This window comes from Canis aureus, chromosome 31, assembly GCF_053574225.1.
Source record: "Canis aureus isolate CA01 chromosome 31, VMU_Caureus_v.1.0, whole genome shotgun sequence".
Taxonomy (NCBI): domain Eukaryota; kingdom Metazoa; phylum Chordata; class Mammalia; order Carnivora; family Canidae; genus Canis; species Canis aureus.
The window spans coordinates 20,887,806-20,913,813 of NC_135641.1; the positions used below are offsets into that span (position 1 = coordinate 20,887,806).

General features: G+C 37.5%; 1 protein-coding gene across 4 annotated transcripts in view; it reads right to left on the minus strand.

The window, feature by feature from the left end:
* Window positions 1–26,008, minus strand: part of MCF2L2 (MCF.2 cell line derived transforming sequence-like 2) — a 236,259-nt gene that overhangs the window by 145,965 nt on the left and 64,286 nt on the right. For 2 of the 4 annotated variants that reach the window (XM_077879819.1, XM_077879818.1), the window contains 2 exons: window positions 12,868–12,958; window positions 9,829–9,948 (listed from right to left, as the gene is read on the minus strand). In XM_077879819.1, coding sequence (XP_077735945.1) covers window positions 9,829–9,840 — 12 coding nt within the window. In that variant the 5' untranslated portion in view covers window positions 9,841–9,948; window positions 12,868–12,958. Of the gene's footprint in view, window positions 1–6,688; window positions 6,823–9,828; window positions 9,949–12,798; window positions 12,959–26,008 lie in introns of those variants that run through there. The other 2 variants (XM_077879820.1, XM_077879821.1) reach the window with 2 other exon arrangements.

The following is a 26,008-nucleotide window of genomic DNA, read 5'->3' on the forward strand; positions in this document are numbered from 1 at the left end:
ATCAAGTGGGATTTATTCTGGGGTGCAAAGGGGTGCAAAGGTGGTTCAACAATCCCAAATCGATCAACATGATACATCACATCAATAAGAGAAAAGATTAAAGCCATATCACTTCAATAGATGCAGAAAAAGTGTTTGACAAAGTACAACATTCATTCATGATAAAAACTCTTAGCAATGTGGGTTTAGAAGGAACATATCTGAACATAATAAGGCCATATATGAAAAACCCACAGCTAACATCATACTCAATGGGGAAAAACTGACAGCTTTTCCTCTAAGATCAGCAGCAAGACAAAGATGTCCACTCTCACTACTTTTACACAACATTGTACTAGAAGTCCTAGTTACAATAATCAGATGAGAAAAAGAAATAAGAGGTATCCAAATTGGTAAGGAAGAAGTACAACTGTCACTATTTGCAGATGCCATGATACTATATATAGAAAACCCTAAAGTCACCACCAAAAAACTACTAGAACTGATAAGTGAATTCAATTAAAATCACAGGATACAAAATCAATACACAAAACCTGTTGCATTTCTACATGCTAACAGTGAAGTAGCAGAAAGAAAAAGTAAGAAAACAATCACATTTACAACTGCACCAAAACAATAAAATACCTAAGAAAAAAACTTAACCAAGAAGGTGAAAGACCTATTCTCTGAAAACTATAAAACACTGATGAAAGAAAATGAAGAAGACACAAACAAATGGGAAGATATTCCATGCTCATGGATTGGAAGAACCAGTATTATTAAAATGTCCACACTACCCAAAGCAATCCACACATTTAATGCAACCTCTATCAAAATACCAATAGCATTTTTCACAGAACTAGAACAAATAATCCTAAAATTTGTACAGGACCACAATATACCCCAAATAGTCAGAGCAATCTTGAGAAAGAAGAACAAAGCCAGAGCTATCACAATCCCAGATTTCAAGATATAGTACAAGGCTTTAGTAATCAAAACACTACGGTACTGCCACAAAAATGGACACACAGATCAACAGAACAGACAGTCCAGAAATAAATCCATGATTATATAGTCAGTCAATCCATGATAAACGGGGCAAGAATATACAATGCGGGGGAAGCCCCTCAACAAAGGGTGCTGGGAAAACTGGACAGCCACATGCAAAAGAATGAAGCTGGGCCACTTTCTTACACCATAACAAAAATAAATTCAAAATGGTTGAAAGACCTAAATGTGAGACCCAAACCCATAAAATTCCTAGAAGAAAACATAGGCAGTAATTTCTTTCACATCAGCCATAGAAATGTTTTTCTAGATATGTCTCCTGAGGCAAGGGAAACAAAAGCAAATTAAACTACTGGCACTACTCAAAGTAAAAAACTTTTGCACAGCAAAGGAAACTATCAACAAAACCAAAAGACTGTCTACTGAATGGGAGAAGATATTTGCAAATGATAGTGCCAGTAAGGGGGTAATACCCAAAATATATAAAGAACTTACAGAACTCAACACACACACACGCACACACACACACATACAAAAATCCCACAAATAATCCAATTAAAAAGAAGCAGAAGACATGAACAGACATTCCCCCAAACAGACATAGGAAAAGAGGCTCAACATTACTCATCATCAGGGAAATGCAAATCAAAACCACAATGAGATATCACCTCACACCTGTCACAATGACAAACATCAAAAACATAAGAAATGACAAGTTTTGCGTGAGGATGTGGAGAAAAAGGAACACTTGTGCACTGTTAGTGGGAATGCAAACTGGTACAGCCACTGTGGAAAACAGTGTGGGGTTCCTCAAGGAATTAAAAATAGAATCACCATGATCTAGTAATTGATCCTAAACCCATATCCCCAACTACTTTCTTATCTATCACATACCAAGCCAACATTTCATCTGCACTAAATCATGCCCAGATTACTAGAGAATGCCCCTATGACCCCAAACCCACTGGAAGTATTCAGACTAGCCAGTCCTAAACTATTTACTGCCCTGCCTTACCTTCCCTGTGGAAACTCCAAAAAGAAACTAGCCTAGGATTTTCACTTCCTCCTGCTTCTGCCTCTTGGCCAAGACCTGATGCTTCCCCTGTGGCCTTCCATGGCATGTAGTGACCCCCACTCATTTCCTTCTCATTTCCTCATGTGAATAAATCAACTTTACCATACCATAGCCAACAATTATATTCTGAGAATAGCTGCTATAAATTAAGAATGCCGTATTTTTTTCCTTTTCAGTATACAATTATATTCTCTTTTTTTAAGATTTTATTTATTTATTCATGATAGAGAGAGAGAGAGAGAGAGAGAGAGAGAGAAGCAGAGACACAGGCAGAGGGAGAAGCAGGCTCCACACAGGGAGCCCAACGGGAACTCGATCCCGGGTCTCCAGGATCACGCCCTGGGCTGAAGGCAGGCACCGAACCGCTGCGCCACCCAGGGATCCCCTACAATTATATTCTTACTTACAGTTGCTTTAAGCTATTTCTTCAAGGAGATATATGATCTCCTAATTATGAAAGGAGTATTTCTTGTATTTTGTCACAAACTCCATTTTTAAAAACTGATTTGTACATCTATAGCCTCTGGAAAAATTTTTGCAAGACTGCCTTAGCCACTTCACATAACATTTTGTAAGGTAAGTGCTAATACAGCTGTTTCAGAATAGTAAATGCCAGCAATAGGTTCTCCAAAATTCACTGCTATATTAAAACACCCTTCTCCTTGAGTAAAGGTATGGTGAGGCTAAGTGACTTAACAATAATTACATACTTGAACCACCTAATTCTTAAGAGTCCTAGGAAATGAACTCCTTTCACCCCTCAACCTGTGAAAATATAACTATCATCTAACTAGAAAAGAGTAGGGAGATGTAATAAGAGAGGCCAATGAACTACAAAGTAAAGTGCTAATATCACAACCATGTTTTAAAAATGAAGTAAGACCAATATCTTTGATGAACATGGATGCAAAAATTCTTAATGACATACTGGATAATCAGATTCAACAGTACTTTAAAAGGATTATTCACCACGACCAAGTAGGATTTATTCTTGGGCTGCAGTGGTGGTTCAACATCCACAAATCAATCAATACGATACACCACATTAATAAAAGAAAGGATAAGAATCATATGATCCTCTCAATAGATGCAGAAAAAGCATTTGACAAAATACAGCATCCTTTCTTGATTAAAAATCCTTAAAAAGTAGGGACAGAGAGAACATATCTCAACATCATAAAGACCATATATGAAAGACCCATAGCTAATATCATCCTCAATGGGGAAAAACTGAGAGCCTTTCAACAAGACAGGGATGTCCACTCTCACCATTACTTTTAACACAGTTCTACAAGTCTTAGCCTCAACATTCAGATAACAAAAAGAAATAGAAGGCATTCAAATTGACAAGGAAGAAGCCAAACTTTCACTATTTGCAGATGACATGATACTCAATGTAGAAAACCCAAAAGACTACACCAAAAAAAACTGCTAGAACTAATTCATGAATTCAGCAAACTTGCAGGATATAAAATCAATGTGCAGAAATCTGTTGTATTTCTATACAGCAATAATGAAGTAGCAGAGAAAGAAATCAAGAAACCAACCCCCATTTACAATTGCACCAAAAACAATAAGATACCTAGGAATAAACCTAACCAAAGATGTGAAAGATCTGTACCCTGAAAAACTATAGAATACTTATAAAAGAAATTGAAGAGGACACAAAGAAATGGAAAAGCATGCCATGCTAATGGATTAGAAGAACAAACATCACTAAAACATCTATACTACCCAAAGCAATCTACATATTTAACATTTAAGGCAATCCCTATCAAAATAACACCAGCATTCTTCACAGAGTTAGAATAAACAATTCTAAAACTTGTATGGAACTACAAAAGACCCTGAATAACCAAAGCAATCCTGAAAAAGAAAACCAAAACTGGAGGCATCACGATTCCAGATTTCAAGCTATATTACAAAGCTGTAGTCATCAAGACAGTATGGCACTGGCATAAAAATAGACACACAGATCAATGAAACAGAATTGAGAATCCAGAATTGGACCCACAACTATATGGTCAACTAACCTTCGACAAAGCAGGAAAGAATATTCAATGGAAAAAACACAGTCTCTTCAACAAATGATGTTGGGAAAATTGGACAGCCACATGCAGAAGAATGAAACTGGACCACTTTCTTATATCATACACAGCAATAAATTAAAAATAGATGAAAGACCTAAGTGTAAGACAGGAAATCATCAAAATCTTAGAGGAGAAGACAGGCAGAAACCTCTTTGACCTCAGCTGTAGCAACTTGTTACTAGCCACATTGCCAGAGGTAAGGAAAACAAGGCAAAAGTGAACTATTAGGACTTAACAAGATAGAAGGCTTCTGCACAGTGAAGGAAACAATCAACAAAACAAAAAGGCAGCCTGCAGAATGGGAAAAGATATCAGATAAAGGGTTAGTATGCAAAATCTGTAAAGAACCTATCAATTCAACACCCCCCCCAAAAAAATAATAATAATCCAGTTAAGAAATGGGCAGAAGACATGAATAGACAGTTTTTCCAAAGAAGACATCCAGATGATTAACAGACACTCAAGATGATGTTCAACAGCACTTATCATCAGAGAAATACAAATCAAAACCATGATGAGATATCATATCACACCTGTGAGAATGGCTAAAATTAACAACACCAGAAACGAGGTGTTAGTGAGGATGAGGAGAAAGGGAGCCCTCTTATACTGTTGGTAGGAATGCAAACTGGTGCAGTGGCTCTGGAGAACAGTATGGAGGTTCCTCACAAAGCTAAAAATAGAACTACCCTACAACCCAGCAATTGCACTAGCAGGTATTTGCCAAAGGATACAAAAATACAGATGTGTAGTGGTACATGCATCCTGATGTTTACAGCAGCATTATTATAGCCAAAGTATGGAGAGAGCCCAAATGTCCATCAATTGATGAATGGATAAAGAAGATGTGAGGGAGATATATATAGAAAAATACAGATATATAGATATATATACAGATATACATAGATTTTATACACACACACACACACACACACACACACAGTGGGATATTACTCAGCCAACAAAAAGAATAAAATCTTGCCTTTTGCAATGATGTGGATGGAGCTAGAGTGTATTATGCTAAGTGAAATAAGTCAGAGAAAGACATATCATATGCTCTCACTCATATGTGGAATTTAAGAAAGAAAACAGATGAGCATATGGGAAGGGGGCAGGGGGAAAGGGAGAGAGGGAAACAAACCATAAGAGACTCTTAATGGGGATACCTGGGTAGCTCAGTTGGTTAAGTGTCTGCCTTTGGCTCAGGTCATGATCCCAGGGTCTTGGGATTGAGCTGGCATGGGGCTTCCTGCTCAGTGGGGATCCTTCTTCTCCCTCTCTCTCTGTCCCTCTCCCCCTACTCGTGTTCTCACTTATCTGCTCTATCTCTCTCTCTCAATTAAATAACTTTTCTTTTGAAAGTTGATTTTAGGGCAGCCCGGGTGGCCCAGCGGTTTAGCGCTGCCTTCAGCCCAGGGCCTAATCCTGGAGACCTGGGATCGAGTCCCACGTTGGGTTCCCTGCATGGAGCCTGCTCCTCCCTCTGCCTGTGTCTCTGCCTCTCTCTCTCTCTCTCTCTCTCTCTCTCTGTCATGAATAAATAAAGTATTTTTTTAAAGTTGATTTTAAGTTTAAAATTGAGAGTATGATGGGTAACGAATCAGCATACATTACTGCATACAGAAGTAACTAAAGACATACTATGAAGATCAAGTAGATGGTCTTCTCTCTTTAGTATAGATGTACACATGAAAAGCAGCAGCACATAAATCACATAAGTATCTGAATACATATTATCCTTGAAGAGGTATATTTTATACACAACCAGGGAAACACATACATGACATTTGATCAAATGCTTAGTTCTAACTCAAAACCTTTTTGAGTGACAAGAAACAATTTTATCTCTGAAGGGGAAGAAGCTTATGAGGATTATAATAAGTTCATTCATTTCTTGTAAGTCATCTCTTCCTCAATGTTGTTACTCAGTTCAGTAAAACAGAATAAGAAACTCATGGCTCACATTTCTCTTAAACACTCAAATATTTTGAAACATATATTTAAAATAGAACAGGAAATACATTTTTTGTCTGGTTAACACCTAAAGTATAGGGAAAAAGTATTTTAGGAAGTTTGACTATTAATATAAAATGAAACCAAAAGAGGGAAAATAAGACTAGAAAAAGAAATAGAAAAATCTCTTATCAGAGATAATCAGTTTTCATTAAGATGGATTAAATTTTCTCAGAGCAATTTCAATTAAAGCAAGGTTTTTTGTTTTGGCCAGATAATATGTGTGTAAGACAATAAATTCGAATAGAGTCTAGATAAATTGAAAACAGTCTTCCTCGCACCCCTACCCCCAGACCTCCAGTTCTACATCCAGAAGGCAACCACTTCAACCAGTTTCTAGATATCTTACATAATCTTCCCAAGGTGATCCATGCATATAGAGTCACATACATGCCACTCCTACTTTATTCAAATGGAAGTATACTATCCATACTACTTTCCCTTTGCTTTTATCCCCCCTTAAAAATACATCTTAGGTTACCTAAAAGTTTTTATTTTTTTTACCACCTACTATGTAACTTACTTTTTATTAAAAGTATCTTGCATTCCTGATGGATGCTTTCTGGAATTTGCCAGACATTTTAATGTTAAAGGTTAAATTCTTTTTTATATGCAAGTAGTGTGAAGTTTCCTACACAATGGATCACTGATGATGACCTAAAATTTAAAGTACCAGTGTGAACTCCATGATTTCTAGAATAAATAAATATATTTATATAGAGAGAGACATACATATATGTCTAATGATAATAGACAAATAAATAAGGGAGAAGGGAAAGTTCTAGCTTACAGTAGAATACCAACTTTGGATTAGTATGTGTTCAAAGAGTATTATAGTTGTGACAGCATTATTTTGCAATCAATTTAATAAAGATCATTCCAGGCAAGAATTATCAATAGATATTAAATATAGAGAGGAATCTTTTGAGGAGCAGGATATTTGTATGGTTTTTTTTTTTTTTTTTTTTTTAATGATAGTCACACACACAGAGAGAGAGAGAGAGGCAGAGACACAGGCAGAGGGAGAAGCAGGCTCCATGCACCGGGAGCCCGACGTGGGAATCGATCCCGGGTCTCCAGGATCGCGTCCTGAGCCAAAGGCAGGCGCCAAACCACTGCGCCACCCAGGGATCCCTATTTGTATGGTCTTAAAGTGTTTCTCCAAAGATTCTGTATTAGTGGCAATGGAAATATAATACATTTAAGAAATTGGGCAACATCTTGACTAGGGGATCAAAATTAATGTTACCAGTGAGGGGACAGATCAACACTGTGTTCTCCACATGTGATACTCTGAGAAGGACATGACATCATTTAAGTAGTATTCCAGCTAGGAATGTATAACCTGAATTGAATACTGAGAAATCATCACATGACCCCCAAATGTGGCAAGTTTTTTTTTAAGGGATTGTATTCTTCCAAAATGCTAATGTCATAGAAGACAAAGAAAGATTGTGAAAAAAGAAAAAAAAGAAAGATTATGGAAATTGGAAATGTTTCCAATTAAAGGAAACTGAAGAGACATGACAACCGTATGTAACATCTGATCCTAAACTAGATCTTGTATATACAAATACATTAAAAATGTTTACAAAGTATTTAACTGATTGCATAAACCATTTTCTGGTATACATATTTACATATATGTATAACACACATATTTACATACATCTTAATATATAAATTTATACATACTATGAATAGAGAAATATACATATTTATATACGTATAATATTAGAGAGAAAGAGAGAGATGAATACATCTATAGAGAGAAGCAAATAATAAGTAAATAATAAAGCAAATGGGGATAAAATGTTAACAATAGGTGAATGAATCTGAGTAAAGGGCATAGAATGTTAGAATGTTCTTTGTACTAATCTTATTCTCAAAATTTTTCTGAGTTTGAGATTATTTCCAACTAAACAAAATATGTATTAGCAACTTTTCTGTCACTATAGATTCATCTTACCTATTTTTTCCTTTTTTTTCTTTTTCAGTTGAGATGTCATTTATATTAATAAAATGCACAAATTTTAAGGGTATATAGTTCAATTAGTTCTGACAACTGTATACACACATGTTACACCATCCAATCAAGATACACATCTCCCCAGAAAATTCCCTTGTGTCTCCTCCCAATCTCCACTCCCCCACCCCTAATAGCAGCCATCCCTGCGATTTTCTAGGTTAGTTTTGCCTCTTCGTATATAAAAAAGAATCACAGAACATATACTCTTTAGTGTCTAATTTTTCTTTTAAGAGAATATTCTAGAGATGAGTCCATGTTGTTATATATATCAGTATTTCACTCTTTTTTATTGCTTAATGTTATCCCATATGTGACTATGCCACAAATTCTGCATCCATTCACATGTTGATGGACATTCTTTTATACATCTCTTTTTGTGGACACATCTTTTCATTTCTCTTGGTTGGGTCATAGGTTAGGTGTATTTTTGTTATTTCAATTCAATTAGCCAACATACAGAACACCATTAATTTCAGATGTAGAGTTCAGTGATTCACCAGTCTTATATAACACCCCGTGCTCATTACATCATGTGCCCTCAATATCCATCACCCAGACACTCCATCTTCCCACCCCCCTCCCCTCTAGCAGCCCTCAGTTTCTTTCCCATAGTTAAGAGTCTCTTATGCTTTGTCTCCCTCTCTGACTTCTTCCCATTCTGTGTTCTCTTCCCTCCCACTATGATCCTCTGTCCTATTTCTTACATTAGGTTAGGTATATGTTAACTGCTACCTGTTTTCACTGTGGTTGTATCATGCCTTATCACTTTTTTGATGGTTACAAAGTATTTAACTGATTGCATAAACCATTTTTTATTAACTACTCCCTTGTGGTCATTATGTTGTTTCTAATCGTTTATTATTACAAACAATTTAGTAATTAATATCATTGTATATGCGGACTTCAGCACGTGTGAGACTATCTGTAGAATAACTTTTATAGAAAGGTCAATGAGTGTATATACTTTAATTTTTGATAAACACTACAAATTAGTCCTCCATATTGGTCATTACCAACTTCATTCCAATCAGCAAAGTATGAAAGTGCCTGCTTCCTCCATATCTCTGCCAAAGTTGCCAGTAAAATATTTAATCTTCTCATTTTAATTTGTCTTCCTTTTATGAATATCATATTGGTTTTATTTTTACTCTACAGTTGCCTATATTTATGTCACTCCCATATTTTAGACTCTTTATTTGATTTTACCCATACTATTATAATACCTCTCCCTCTTTCAATCACTTTCTACAGTCTTGGGTACCACCTTTAGATTACATAACTTTAATACCACTTTACCTAAGTCACTCCCCAACTGAAAAACCTTCAGGGGATCCCCACTGCCTACTGAATAAAATCTAGACCTCTTGTCCTCACATTGAAAACATATTCCATGTTTTCTACTCTTTTTCTCTTCCAAACAATTCTCCTATATATATCTCAACAAGAACAGGGCTTCCCCATGGACCTCACATAAAGTGTTTTCTCCTCTGTGTCCTTATACATGCTGTTCCTTCTACCCAGAATGCCCTCCTCTCTCTGTCTGTGGCATCCTACCTTCCTTAGAAACTCAGCTCAAATGCCATCTTCTCCACAGGCCCTGGCCAAATGCAGAAAAGACGAAAAGTCATGCTTACCGGAACTTTCATTTTAAATTCATCTCGATAATATTTAATGCCAATGTCAGTGAATGTCCTCTGGATAAAGCGAGATGGACGAAGGATGAATATGAGCTGCAAGTTTCCTGGAAATGCTACCTGGAAGGATTATGGAAAGTGTCAGGGCAAATGTCACATCCATTGGTCTTTTCTTGCCCAAGATCACAGACAGGAAATTTTAAGTAGACATCAGAGATGCCAAAGAATTAAAGTATATATCATAGGATTTCAGAGCTGAAAGAGATAGTGTTTGAATAATCCAAACCCTTCCTTAAAAATCATCACAAATGGGATGCCTGGGTGACTCAGTGGTTGAGCGTCTGCCTTTGGCCCAGGGTGTGATCCCAAGGTCCTGGGATCGAGTCCCACATCAGGCTGCAGGGAGCCTGCTTCTCCCTCTGCCTATATCTCTGCCTCACTCTGTGTGTCTCTCATGAATAAATAAATAAAATATAAAAGAATCATAACAAATCAAAAAGCAAAATATTCTCTGATTATAAAAGTATTTCATACTCCTTACAGAAAAAAATGGAAATTAATAAAAGTTTTCATTAGAAAAAAAGCCAGCAAAACCACCCATGATCTCATACCTATTTTTAATACTTCAATCTAATTACTTACAGGCAATTTTCTCTGCTGAAATATCTTTATCATGGTTAAGCTCATACTGTAGAAATATTTTGTAACCTGCTTTTTCACTTAATATTATACTATGAGCTCTTATTTCTGTTATTAAAAATTCTTTGGAAATATTATTTTTTATGGGCACACAATTTACTTAACCAATCCCTTATTGCTAATGATTTAGGCATTTTCATATTTTTATACTTATATATAACACTGAAATGAACATCTTAATCCCCATTTTGGAACATTTTCTTTGGATAGTTTCCCAAAAGAATTACTGAGTCAAAGACTTAGTATTTTGATGGTTCCTGATGCATGTTATTGCCAAGTTGCTTTCAGGAAGCACTGCCTTCATCTGAGGCAAGGTCCTGAGAAATGAGATAACTCAGATTCATATAACAACTTAACGGCATAACTGGGACTCCAAGTCTCTCATCGCTCATGGCTTTCTCTCCTTCTAGAGGTTGCCAAAAGCAACCTTCTGAGGTGCTTATTAAAAAGTAATCTGGGGGATCCCTGGGTGGCGCAGCGGTTTGGCGCCTGCCTTTGGCCCAGGGCGCGATCCTGGAGACCCGGGATCGAATCCCACGTCGGGCTCCCGGTGCATGGAGCCTGCTTCTCCCTCTGCCTATGTCTCTGTGCCTCTCTCTCTCTCTCTCTGTGACTATCATAAATAAATAAAAATTAAAAAAAAAAAAGTAATCTGGTCTTTACCCTGGAATATCCTAATTCACTAGAACTGGGATAAAGTTCCCACATCTATTTTCGACAAGCACTTGAAGAGATTCTGACCGAAAGCCAGGTTTTGGGATCCCTGCACTACAGGGATTTTATGCATAAAGTGATAATGTAATTCCTGAACAAATCAGGCTGAATTATTTATCATTAAGTATTGTCTATGGGTCCTGGGAAACCAGAACTCTCTTGAGGCCAGTCCTCTAAAATATTCATGGGCACTGTCGAGTGTCTAAAGTCTCAGGGCATCAACAACTATTGTATTTACTCCAAAAATAAATCCTATAACCAAAACTAAACTAAAGGAACAAAACAATCCATACACAAAGGGAAGGGAGGCTTCCTTTCCCCCATCTTTGAATTGCAAGCTCCTAAACAGACAAAGCTTGCATTTTGTTGTGTCATGATTGGACAACAGGGCTGAGACACTATTTGTCTTTCTGGCTAAGGCTCTAGATCTGAGACACCATATATGTGCATGTTTGTATGTTTAAGTATCCCATCCCAGCCTCCACATGCTCATTATCACCCTACCATGACCCATCCTCTTCAGCCAGTCCCAGCTGCCCTACGGAGCCTGTGCTTTGGTAGAAATACTGGCATGGCTTCCCTGAGATGTCTCTGCCTGCCCATGTGCTTGAGTTTCCTGGCCTGAGGTCCCTACAGAGAGAAAGGATACATCTACTTGCTGAAGGCAACAAAAAGGGATCAAAATCAGACTAATTAGATGGAAAAGGAAACTCACCCAAGGTTGTACAATCTCATACCAAAAACAAGCACATATCATATTTTGTCTGTTTTTTCCCAGTGTCTTTCAATATGTGAAAAACTAATTTGATACTGAAATGAAGATTGGCTCACTTTGGGTGACCCTCCGAAGCAAACCCTAAGATAAGGATTTGGGTATAGACTTTATTGAGGAGGCAATGCCAGGAAACACAGAAAAGGAGTGGGGGAAAGTGAGAAAGTGATAGCTAGAAAGCCAATGTATCAAGAGGGGGCACTGCTGTGAGAAAGAAGGGCTGGGACCCTCTGAAATACTGTGTGTGGGAACACCTGGGTGGCTCAGCAGCTGAGCGTATGCCTTCTGCTCAGGGCGTGATCCCAGGATTCGGGATCGAGTCCCACATCGGGCTCCTTGCCTGCTTCTCCCTCCACCTGTTTCTCTGCCTCTCTCTCTCTCTCTCTCTCTCTCTCTCTTTCTGTCTCTCATGAATAAATAAATGAAATCTTTAAAAATAAAAGAATAAAGAGACTAATATCTTCAAAATAATTATTTAAAAAAATGAAATACTGTGTGGTACATATCTCAGAATTGTCCCACTGAGGGATATGGAACTGGGGTATTCATCCACCAACTGCTATAACTCAATAGTTGGTCACTCCAAGGGCATTAACTTCCCAGCACTCACTACCTGCCCCTCTTTAGTGACCAGAGAGGTCAATTAAGGTAGATTCAGGAAGTTTTTGACATGCTCAGGAATTGTCTGCAGTGCCATGCAGGTAGCAGAGGCGATATGGACATGACACAACAGCCTCTGCTACAAAGACCTTCCCAAAATCTAGCATAAAATAATTTCCCTTTACCTGTGATTTTGATATGAAATAGTTGAACAATTTCAATTACTTTCTATAATAACAGCAATGAATATTTACAGCTATTCGTGTCAATGATGCTTTTATGGAGCTCCACTTGTCCCTTCGTCGGTCAATAACAATGATGAATCCAATGCTGGCAGCCTCCACACTGCAAAAAAAGAGTGGTTGGTATTAGAGACCAGGTGAGACACATGGGTTCTGGGTGGATCCCTCACCAGTACATTCTACAGGCTCTGGTACTTCAGGCTCATGGGTAAACATGCCACATGGTACAAGGGAAATACTGGTCTGACTTCCCTGACAAAAGAATCAACTTCCTCTCCTTATCTCAGCCTGGCAGCCTTAACAAAACAGAAATATTTGGTGTCTCACACCCTCTCAAGGGTTTTGTTTATGGTTGGCAAGTGTCTGAAATACCCAAGGAGTGCATATGTTCATACCGAGAGGAAAAGGCACATGTCAGTTAGGCATCACATGTTCCAGTGTATGCAAAGCTATCAATATGCTTCCATAGGAGTCAATCCTAGAAGTGTTCAAAAATAACACATGTCTATGGGAAAACAACCCTCTTCCAATGCCTGGTTATAAACAGCCATTAAATTATATGCACAAGGGATCCCTGGGTGGCGCAGCGGTTTGGCGCCTGCCTTTGGCCCAGGGCGCGATCCTGGAGATCCGGGATCGAATCCCACATCAGGCTCCCGGTGCATGGAGCCTGCTTCTCCCTCTGCCTATGTCTCTGGCCCTCTCTCTCTCTCTCTCTCTCTCTCTCTCTCTCTGTGTCTATCATAAATGAATAAAAAATCAAAAAAAATTATATGCACAAGAAGATATTATATTCATTAAGAATGAAAGCTGTTTGACCCCTTCCTAAGTCCCCACAAAATTCTTCTAAACTAAAACCCCAAAAATGAAAATATTTTTCTTCTTTCTCTTTTTGGGAGAAACTATGATATACAGGAAAAGCAAGGGCTTTGGACTCTAGTGACTCAATCATAGTGCTGCCACTTACTAGCACTGTGGCACTGGGGAAAACACCTACCCTCCCTAAAGCCCAGTTTCCTTATCCATAAAATGAAAACAATACTACCAATAATGAAGTTGTTAAAAGCATGAATTCTGAACCCCAGTTGCCTAGGTTTTAAGCATGAATTCCACCATTTATATACTGTGTATGGGGGTGGGAGGGAGAGTTACTTAAGCTCTATAGTTTCTAAGATTTCCAATTTGTAAAGTAAGAACAAAAATAGTACCTATGGGGGATCCCTGAGTGGCTCAGCGGTTTAGCGCCTGCCTTTGGCCCAGGGCGCGATCCTGGGGTCCCGGGATTGGGTCCCGCATCGGGCTCCCAGCGTGGAGCCTGCTTCTCCCTCTGCCTGTGTCTCTGCCTCTCTCTCTCTATGTCTATCATGAATGAATAAATAAATAAATCTTTAAAAAAAAATAGTACCTATGTATATGGTTGATGTGAGGATTAAATGAGTATGTATAACATAAATATATAAAAGGCTCAAAACAATGCCTGGCACTTGGTGCATATACACTGTACCTATATTAATATTATGATTATTTCATATGTGTTTCTCATGGCAATAAAAAGAAATCAAGTACATGAAAAGTAGATGGCCTTTAGTAAACCCTTAATACCTCTCTAATTTTGGGTAAAAGATGAACTTTATCCTAACAAGTGCCTTATATGGATAAGGTGGAAGATCTAAGCAAACACTAATAGCTGATCTGAAGCAGGCACTATTGGGCCAAGCCATTATCACAATTCCACAATAATCCAGGTTCTTCTACTGGGAACATTTCCCAGGCCACAGTATAAGGAGCAGTGGTCTCACTGGATAAAAGAAGCATAGCCTGGGGATTATGGAAGCAAAAGTCACCAGAAGTTGAGGAGAGTAACTGTGGAGAGGGAACGCCAGAGAGGGAACTCCAGAAATCTTCATGGAAATTCTCCTTTAATGCTTGGCCAATGCCCAGGCCGCAATATTTCAGGCAAGAGTCCAGGAGGCTGACAGAGAACAGCAACTACACATGTGAAAACTGATAAAAAGTTATAAAGTTTGCATAGTTCTAGGGAAAGAAAGGCAGTTGGCATTGGGCCCACCCAGAATAGACAGACTTTGATAAGCACCCTAGGCCTTCAGGTGAAATTCTAGAAAAGCAATACTCTAGGATAAATGAAACATCATAGGAATTACCACAGGATTAAGGCTATACTCTAGGAATAAAGACCAAGCAGAAATGGACTTGCCCTAAGAAAACCCAAAAGCAAGCCTCAAAAAGATCAAAGTGATCTACCAGTAATTTAATTTCCTACCAGACCAAAACTCAATACTCTTTGTCAGTAGATAAGCCTTTACAACATATCATCTACAATATCCAACATAAAATCAAAAATTAATAGAAATGCAGAAAAGCAAGGGGTGCCTGGGTGGCTCAGTCAATTAAGCATTTGCCTTTGACTCAGGTCATGATTCCAGGGTCCTGGGATAGAGTTTCACCTTGGGCTTCCTGCTCAGTGGGGAGCCTGCTTCTCCTTCTCCCTGCCTCCTACTTGTGCTCTCTCTCACTCTCACTCTTAAATAAATAAAATATTTTTTTTAAAAAGGAAATAAAAGAAATGCAAAAAAGAAAACAATAATTAAGAGATAAAATAGTCAATAACTATAGACTCAAAGATATTCCTGGTTTCGGCAAATAAAACTTTAAAATAATTATGATCAGTATGTTAAAAGAAAAAGAGGAAAGGGTAGACAAAATGGATTAAAAGACACATTATTTCATCAGAGAATTAGAAACTACAATAAAGAATCAAGTGAAACTCCTAGAATTATAAAACACCAATATCTGAAATTAAGAACTCAGTGGATTTAATAGCAGACTGAACACAGCAGAAGACAAGATAGGTGAAACTGAAAACATGTGAGTTGAAAATATTCAAACTGAAAAACATAAAGGGGGGAAATGGAAAGGACAGAATGTTAAAAAGATATGGTACATGAACAGAGTTCTAGAAGGAGAAACGAGAGAGTATGTTACAGAAACAAGATTTTTAAAAATAACAATGAAGAATTTTCCATATCTGATCAAAGACATCAAATCACAGATTCAAGCAGCTCTTCTAATACCAAGCAGGATAAATAACAAAGAAAACTTCAACCAGGCATACCAGAGCCAAGTGGCTGAAAATTAAAGATAAGGAGAAACCTCTAAAAGCAACCAGTGAAAAAAAGACACATCCAAAAAATTAACATTAAAACAATTTTTTTCACTGACTTTTAAAGAAATTTTTTTTATTTAAATTTGATTTGCCAACATATAGTATAACACCTAGTGCTCATCCCATTAAGTGCCCTCCTGAGTGTTTACCACTCAGTCAGCCCATCCCCCTACCCTTCACTGACTTTTCAACAGAAACTATGGAAGGTACAATCCAATGGAATGTTATCTTTTAGGTAGTAACCTGAAAAAACGACCCATTTAGTATTCTATACCAATTAAAAATTCATTTTTAAAAATGAAGGTGAAATAAGGATGTTTCCAGACAGTTAAGTTGAGAGAACTTATTGCCAGTAGGCATTCACTTCAAGAAATATTAAAGGATGTTCTCTAGGCTGAATAAAGTTGGAAGCATGAAAGAAAGAAAAATAAATAGCCTGAAAGGAAGATTTGGCTGCTGATTAGGAAGACTTCTTATATTAAAAACAAAAACAAAAACAAAAACAAAAACTACTAGAGAGTAGTCAAAGTCAGTAAGAGAAAAACAAATACCACTTGATTGCACTCATATGTAGAATTTAAGAAACAAAACAAGTGAGTAAAGGAGAAAAAGAGAGAGAGACAAACCAGGAAGCAGACTCTTAACCACAGAGAACAAACTGATGGTTACCAGAGGGAGGGAGAGGAAGGAAATAGGTGATGGAGATTAAGGAGTGCACTTGTGATGAGCACCAGGGGAGGTATGTAAGTGATGAATCACTGTACTGTACACCTGAAACTAATATTATACTGTATGTTAACTAACTGAAATTTGAATAAAAACATTTTTAAAAACCTTAATGGGGGATCCCTGGATGGCTCAGCGGTTTAGCGCCTGCCTTTGGCCCAGGGCATGATCCTGGGGTCCCGGGATCGAGTTCCGCATCAGGCTTCATGCATGAAGCCTGCTTCTCCCTCTACCTTTCTCTCTCTCTCTCTGGGTCTCTCATGAATAAATAAATAAAATATTTTTAAAAATAAATAAATAAAAATAAAAACCTTAATAGAAGTTGGCTGGGCAGAGGTCAGGAGCTGCACAATGAATGCTGAAGAGTTTAGTTTTCTTTATTGCCCAACATTGATTGTAACATTGAGGTTTATTGACATCTAATAGGATGCAGTATGAAATTACGGTGTCCATAAAGCAGTTGATGCAACAGCAACAACAAATTGATTAAATTAAAAGCTCATGTTTGTCCTTAAAGACATCAGAGAACTCTGAAGATAAAGAAAGCTAAATAAACAAACTCCAGAGAGAGTTAAGACCTTCCATAGTGAGCAAATACTAGAAGAGGCTTTCATTTGAAGTGGTGGTTTTTCATTCTTGTTAATAGACTAACAAATGTCCCTGAAAGGAAATGATCCCCCACAGTAACCTGAATCTGCAAAAGCAGTGAAGCGTGCTGTGAACATTACATGTGTGGGTAAATACTATCAACCGTGTTTTTTATTTCATGAAAAGATTAATGACTACTAAAAGAGAAAGAAATAACTTCAATATTATTAAATACCTTATATATGTAAAAGGTTACATACTATAACTCTAGGGAAACCACTGCTTAAAATCCAATTGAGGAGGGATGCCTGGGCAGCTCAGTGGTTGAGCCTCTGCCTTTGGCTCAGGTCACAATCCCAGGGTCCTGCGATCAAGTCCTGCACCAGGCTCCCTGTGGGGAGCTTCTCCCTCTGCCTACATCTCTGCCTATATCTTTGTCTCTCTCATGAATAAATAAATAAAATATTTTTAAAAACTCCAATTGAAGAGATTAAATGAAATACTGAATAATATTTATATAATTCAATACTGAAAAATATTTATATAATTCAAAAGAAAGCAGGTAGCATAGACTGAATGTGTCCTTTCAAAATTTGTATGTTGCAGTTCTAACTCAAAATGTGACTGTAATTAGAGAAATAGCCTGCAAGGAGTTAATAAAGGTTAAATAAGGTCATAAAGGTGGGGTCCTAATTTGAAAGGATTAGTGCCCTTCTAAGAGGAAGAAGAGATAGCAGAGCTCTTGCTCTGCCACGTGAGAACACAGGCATCTGCAACCAGGAAGAGAGAGCCTTCACTAGAAACAGAATCAGACAAAACCTTGATCTTGGACTTCTAGCCTCCAGAATTGTGAGAAAATAAAAAATCTTTTAAAGATTTTTTTTTTTTTAATTTGAGAGAGTACAGGGGGTGGAGGGAAGAAAGAGAGAGGAAAGAGAGAAACTCAAGCAGACTCCCTGCTTAGTGTGGAGGCCAAGTGGAGACTCAATCTCACAACCCTGAGACCAGGACTTGAGCTGAAATCAATCGACTACACCGCCCAGGCATCTCGTAAGAAGCAGATTTTGTTGTTTTGGCCATCCAGTCTGTATTTTGTTACGGCAGCCAGAGCAGAAAGGAAGGAAAGGGGAAATAAAAAATAAGTCACAAATGGTACAAACAGCAAGATGGTAGATCAAACCAGTCTTGATGATCACATTAGGTAGAAATGGTCTATACTACTGCATTTAAGAGGAATGTTAAAAAAGAAAACCAAAGCTGGGGGCATCACAATGCCTGATTTCAAGCTATATTACAAAGCTATGGTCATCAAGACAACATGGCACTAGCACGAAAACAGAAAACAACGATCAATGGAACAGAACAGAGAACCCAGAAATTCTCAACTCTGGTCAACTAACCTTCAACAAAACAGAAAAGACTACCCAATGGAAAAAAAGACAGTCTCTTCAATAAATGGTGTTGGGAAAATTGGACAGCCACATGTAGAAGAATGAAACTGGACCATTTCCTCATACCATATATCTAGATAAACTCAAAATGAATGAAAAACCTAAATGTGAGACAGGAAACCATCAAAATCCTAGAGGAGGTCACAGACAGCAACCTTTTTAACTGCAGCCATGGCAACTTCTTGCTAGACACATCTCTAAAGGCAAGGGAAAAAAGGCAAAAATGAACTATTGGGACTTCATCACAATAAAAAGCTTCTGCACAGCAAAGGGAACAATCAACAAAACTAAAAGGCAACCTACATAATAGGAGAAGATATTTGCAAATGACATATCAGATATAGATACAGAACTACATATCAGATATAGGGATAGTATCCAAGATCTATAAAGAACTTATCAAACTCAACACCGAAGAAAAAATAATCCAATCAAGAAAATGGGCAGAAGACATGAACAGACACTTTTCCAAAGAACACATACAAATGGCCAACAAACACATGAAAAAATGCTCAACACCACTTGTCAGCAGGGAAATACAAATCAAAACCACAATGAATTACCACCTCACACCAGTCAGAATGGCTAAAATTAACAAGACAGGATATAACAAATGCTGGTGAGGATGTAGAGAAAGGAGAACCCTCTTACGCTGTTGGTGGGAATGTGAACTGGTGCAGCCACTTGGGAGAACAGTATGGAGGTTCCTCAGAAAGTTAAAAATAGAGCTACCTTACAACTTGGCAATTGCACTACTGGATATTTACCCCAAAGATATACATGTAGTGATCCAAAGGGGGACCTGCACCCCAATGTTCATAGCAGCAATATCCACAATAGCCCAGGAACTATTGATGGAAGGAGTCAAGATGTCCTTCAACAGATAAATGGATAAAGAAGATTTGGTATATGTATACAATGGAATATTACTCAGCCATCAGAAAGGATGAATACTACCATTTACTTCAACATGGATGGAACTGGAGGGTATTATGCTGAGTGAAATAAGTCAATCAGAGAAAGACAATTATATGGTTTCACTCATGTGTGGAACATACGAAATAGTACAAAGGACCATAAAGGAAAAAGGGGAAACTAAATGGGGGAAAACCAAAAAGGAAGGAAAACCATGAGAGATGCTTAACTCTGGGAAACCAAACTGAGGGTTGCTGAAGGGAAGGGGAGTGAGGGTATGGGGTAACAAGGTGATAGGGATTAAGGAGGGCATGTGATGTGATGAGCATTGGATGTTAGACACAAATGAAAAATTACTGAAAACATCTGAAACTAATTATGTACTATATGTTGGCTAATTGAATTTAAATAAAAAAGAAATAAAAGGCAAGTAGTGTTAGAATGAAAATACTGATTACAGGAGACAGTGCTTACACTTTAAACATGAGAACAGAGATAGAAAGAAAAAGGATAGTGAAAGGTATACCGTGCAATTACGAATCATAAGAGCCAGTGTGGCTATATTAACATTAGAAAACGTAGTGTTCAACACAAGAAATATTGACAGAGATGTGTGATTCACAAAGATAAAAAGGTCAGTTCATCAGGAGAGTATAACAATCCTAAAGGTGTAAATATGTAGTAACATTGCTGCAAAATACAAATCAAAAACTGATAGAACTGGGACACCTGGGTGGCTCAGCAGTTGAGCGCCTGCCTTTGGATTGGGGCATGATCCCGGAGTTCCAGGATCGAGCCCCACATCAGGCTCCCTGCATAGAGCCTGCTTCTCCCTCTGCCTGTGTCTCTGCTTCTCTCTCTCTCTCTCTCTCTCTCTCTGTCTCATGAATAAATAAATAAAATCTTAAAACAAACTGATAGAACTAAAAAGAAAAACAGATAAATCCACAAAGAGACTTCTCTCTTAGTAACTAAAAACCAGTAAGGACATAGACTTGACTTTGAAGAATTCAACATCCAACAACTGCAGAACACCCATTCTTCTCAAAGAATGTCCTGTTACACAGGACATTTATAAAATAGCGGATTGTCCTATACCATAAAGCAAATCTCAACAAATTTTAAATGCCTGCAATCATTCAGGGTATATTTCCAATCACTGTGGAATTAAATTGGAACTCTATTACTCTTCTGCTTCCTGTTTCATTTATCTTTTAATTTCTTTCACAACTTCCTTCTTTCTCTTTTCTTTGGGTTAAATTGCAAGTCTCTTTTTTTTTTAACTCCTTAAAGTGGAAGATCAGATCATTAACTTCAAACCTTCCTCTTTTCTATTTTTTAAAATATTTTATTTATTTATTCATGAGAGACACCAAGAGAGAGGCAGAAACATAGGCAGAAAGAAAAGCAGGCTCCCTCCAGGGAACCCGATGTGGGACTCAAACCCAGGATCCCGGGATCACACTCTGAGCCAAAAGCAGACATTCAAACACTGAGCCACCCAGGCATCCCAAACCTTCCTCTTTTCTAATAAAAGTATTTATAGCTGAAGCTATATATCACTTAAATTTTGATTTACTGTTTTGTTATTATTCAGTTTAAGGGATCCCTGGGTGGCGCAGCGGTTTGGCGCCTGCCTTTGGCCCAGGGCGCGATCCTGGAGACCCGGGATCGAATCCCACGTCGGGCTCCCGGTGCATGGAGCCTGCTTCTCCCTCTGCCTGTGTCTCTGCCTCTCTCTCTCTCTGTGACTATCATAAATAAATAAAAATTAAAAAAAAAATCTCACTAAAAAAAAAAGTTTTCTAATTTCCCTCGTGGTTTATTCACTCAGCTTCCAAATAGTTTGCAATTTTTCTAATCAGTGGTGATAAAAGTGAGAATAGAAGTTTTCTTGGGGGAGAGAGGTAAAGAAGTGAAGAGATAAGGCTGCAGATATTGATAGGAAAGAAGCAGAAAGGAAACTTCATAGGAAAAAAAAAACTACATAGGAATATTTTACACTCTAATTTTGCTGGTTGTTACATGGTGTATAATGAAGCAAATATTCATTGAGCTATACAGTTGAGATTTATTTACTTTACTACATGTAAATTATAACTCAGTTTTAAAAACCAAGGAATTAAATAGTCAAGTTGTGAAAAAGGAAGAATATTATAAAATTTAAGAACAAAGATCCATACTTGTCAAGTTCCCAACATGTGTCCAGCACTGATCAAAGGGGACACAAGAATGACCAAAACTGTTCTGTAGTAGAGCAAAAACAAACTGATGTTAATAATAAAAAAAATTTTTTTAAATAACAATGGCCACTGTATATTGAGCTCCTATTATTTCTCAGGCACATTTATTTTTTAATTGTACTTAGCCTTATGCAATAAAAATTATCCCCACTTTACAGAAAAAGAAACAAAGGCTTATAGAAATAAAATAACTTGCTTGGTATCACACTAGTGAAACCAGATTTCAAACTCAGAGCTCTCTGACACCAATGTTCATGCTCTTAACCCCATCCCACTGTCTGCCTTCAATTTTTTTCTCACAGATGATCTGCTTGGATAGTGTTTTATTTTGCATATTCTGCTGTCACTTGTGTCTTTCTTTTCTTTTTCCCTTAAACCAAATAATCTTGAGTAATAATGTTCTAAGAGAACATCTGGGGCTCTTCAGCTGGGTGGAGTTGGGAAAGGCTCAGCAAATATATATATATAGCACATAAACACAAGCTGTTCTTTGATCTGTGAATTAAGCAGCTGATGCTTGTATGGCCTCCCCAGCCAAACTGAGGGCAAATGCCCCTCACAACAGGCTCTTCTTAGCTTTGTGCAGATCAATTCCCAGAGACAGAGCATCTGGTCAAATAGGATGGGATCTCCTGGGAAAATACCTGTGTACATAAAAGGCTGTGTTTCCTGACACAGCTGTACAGACCTCAGTTCAGAAAGAAGAGATAATAAATCATGACAATGATTTTGAATACAGTCAAAATCACAGTTTATCTTGGTATGGAAAGGTAAATATTCTAAACAATATGCAGTAATATCAACTACTGTGGGATTATTGTGGTTTTTTTCCGCTCAATTCAGTTCAACAGAAGTGTCAAAACCTTAACTAAATCAAATGCACAGGAAATGGGGTTTCTGGACAGTGTATTTCGTTAAGAAACACTTAGCTATTTTATCCCTATTGTTCTTTTTAACACTAAGGTCCTATGGTGTGCTACAAATCCACCTAAATGCTAGTTAATATAATCCTCACAACCACTCTCATAACCAGGATGCTGATAACAGGTGTACTTTATAGATGAGGAAACTAATCCTTGAAGATGTTTGAAAAGTAATCATGGCTTACCCAAAGTCATACACCATGTGCACAGTTTAAATTCAAAGTCTGCAGACTCTGAAACCCATGCTCATGCCAAAAAATTCATACCCACTTGGTATGGAAAATGTTTAAACACTATAGTTCTTCATTTTCCAACCTTAGTAACTCCTCTGTAACAAATATAACTAAATTTTCATGAGTCAAACCTGAAATATGACTAAGTATAAATATAGATGGGTACTTGATAAAGGTAAATATGGTCTGACCACAGAATACTGGAACAGTTTTGTGGTGGATGTGGTATTTATTTCTTAATTAAGCTTTGATGTTATACATTTTCATATGATTTATTTGCATTTACAGTAAGCTGGGTATGAAAAATATTTTAATTAACTGAAATTTCACTGCATTGTCATAAGAACAGAGTCAAATATAGGGCGGCCAATCATCCCGGTTTGTCCAGGACTGAACAGGGACACAGGAGTGTCAGTGCGTAAACATGCACAGTCTCAGAAAAACCAAGATAACTTGATAACCCTAACTCAAGTGCCTAATTCCAAGCATATGACTATCCACTGGCATACTGCTAATGGGGCTTCTTACTGGAGATCAAACTACTTCTTAGCACCACTTATATTTGTTGAGAATTACTCTATGATCTTAAATAGTTTTAGGAATTCTCTTTTGAATGGCAGTCCTCAAAGTTGTTCCTAATAAAGGCGGTAGAATGATTAACCTTTTTTTTTTTTTTTTCTAAGTCAGAAGTAAAGAAGCATTCTCTTGGCATCTTCATCTGTAAAATGGCAGGCTGACACAAACTCATCTCAAGTACTTCTTCCAACTTTAACATTCTATGACTAAGTCTGTGTAGCAACTTCAAGTCTGTGGGATCATGGATGTAAATTCAGTGGATAAATTTAGAGTTTGGGAGATTATGAGGTAATCTCAAATTAAGAATGGAACACATAGGGATCCCTGGGTGGCGCAGCGGTTTGGCGCCTGCCTTTGGCCCAGGGCGCGATCCTGGAGACCCGGGATCGAATCCCACGTCGGGCTCCCGGTGCATGGAGCCTGCTTCTCCCTCGGCCTGTGTCTCTGCTCTCTCTCTCTCTCTCTCTCTCTGTGACTATCATGAATAAATAAATAAAATCTTTAAAAAAAAAAAAAAAAAAAAGAATGGAACACATAGAGAACAATTTAGTTTGATTTCTTGAAAATCCGAATCTTTATCACATCTTCCCTCTCTCCTCAAATCTGGAAACTCACCTTACTTCATTTTTCGCTATATTCTTTGATGCCCCATCAAGAGTAGAAAGTTGCTTCCCATTTTCTCTGCAGGAAAACTAAGGTCTTTATTTAAAATGGACAAGAGACTTCCAGGGAAGATGCTGGAGTGTAAGGACCCTAGGCTCACCTGTCTCACAGATAAAACTAGACAACACATCCACATCAGTCTGATAGAGAATTTCAAGTAATGATCATAAAGCTACTCACTGGACTTAAGAGTGGAGGACCTCAATCAGGCCCTTAACAAAGAGACAGAAAACATTAAAAAGAACCAATCAGAGATTAAAAACTCAATAATTAAAATTAAAAACATGGGACACCTGGATGGCTCAGCAGTTGAGCGTCTGCCTTAAGTTCAGGGCGTAAAAAAAAAAAAAAAAGTTCAGGGCGTGATCCTGGGATTCTGGGATAGAGTCTTGATTTGTGCTCCCTATAGGGAGCATGCTTCTCCCTCTGCCTATGTCTCTGCCTCTCTCTATGTCCCTCATGAATAAATAAATAAAATCTTTAAATTAATTAATTAATTAATTAATTAATTAATTAAAAATACACTGAATGGAATAAATAATAGAATAGAGGAAGTAGAAGAATGGATCAGCCACCTGGAGGACAGAGGAATGGAAAGCAATCAAGCTGGATAGGAGAGAGAAAAAATAAATAAAAAATAAAAATAGACTTAGGTAACTTGATGACATAGTTAAGCGTAATAACATCTGCATTATAGGGATCCCAGAAGAAGACAAAGAAAGGGGGACAGAATATTTATTTGAAGAAATAATAGCTGAAAACTTCCCAAATCTGGGGAAGAAAACAGAAATCTAGATCTAACAGGCACAGAAAGCCCTCAACAAAATCAACCCAAGGAGGTCCATACCCAAAGATATAGTAATTAAAATGGAAAACATAGTGATAAAGAGAATTTTAAGAGTAGCAAGGGAAAAGAAAACAGCTACAAGGTTGAGCTTCTGACTGGGTTTCAGCTCAAGTCATGATCTCAGGGTTGTGAGATCGAGCCCGTTATCAGGCTCTGTGCTTAGCATGAAGTCAGCTTTAAAAACACTCTATCTTCCTTTCCTTCTCCCTCTGCTCCTTCCCCCTCCCAGATGTTCTCTCCCTCTCAGATAAATAAATAAATCTTTTTTAAAAATCAACAACATTGATAAATCTTTAGCCAGGCTCATCAAAGAAAAATAAAAGAAGAAAGAGAGGACTCTAATAAACAAAATTAGAATGGAAGAGGAGAAATAACAATCAACACCACAGAAATACAAAGGACTATAAGAGAATATTATAAAAAATTATATGCCCAAAAAAAAGAAAAAAGAAAAATTATATGCCAAAAATTGGACAACCTAAAACAGGTGGACAAATTCCTAGAAACATATACCTCCCACAACTGAATTAGAAATAAATAGAAATTTGAACAGACTGATTACCAGGAATTAAATGGCATCAGTAACCAAAAAAACAAACAAGAATCCAGGACCAGATGGTTTCACGGGTCACATCTATCAAATATTTAAAGAAGAGTTAATAGCTATTCCAAGAAATAGAGAGGGAAGGCAAATTCATTCTATAAGACCATCATTGTTACCCTGATATCAAAACCAGATAAAGACATTACAAAAAAGAAAAACTACAAAACATATCTCTAGTGAACACAAATGCAAACATCCCC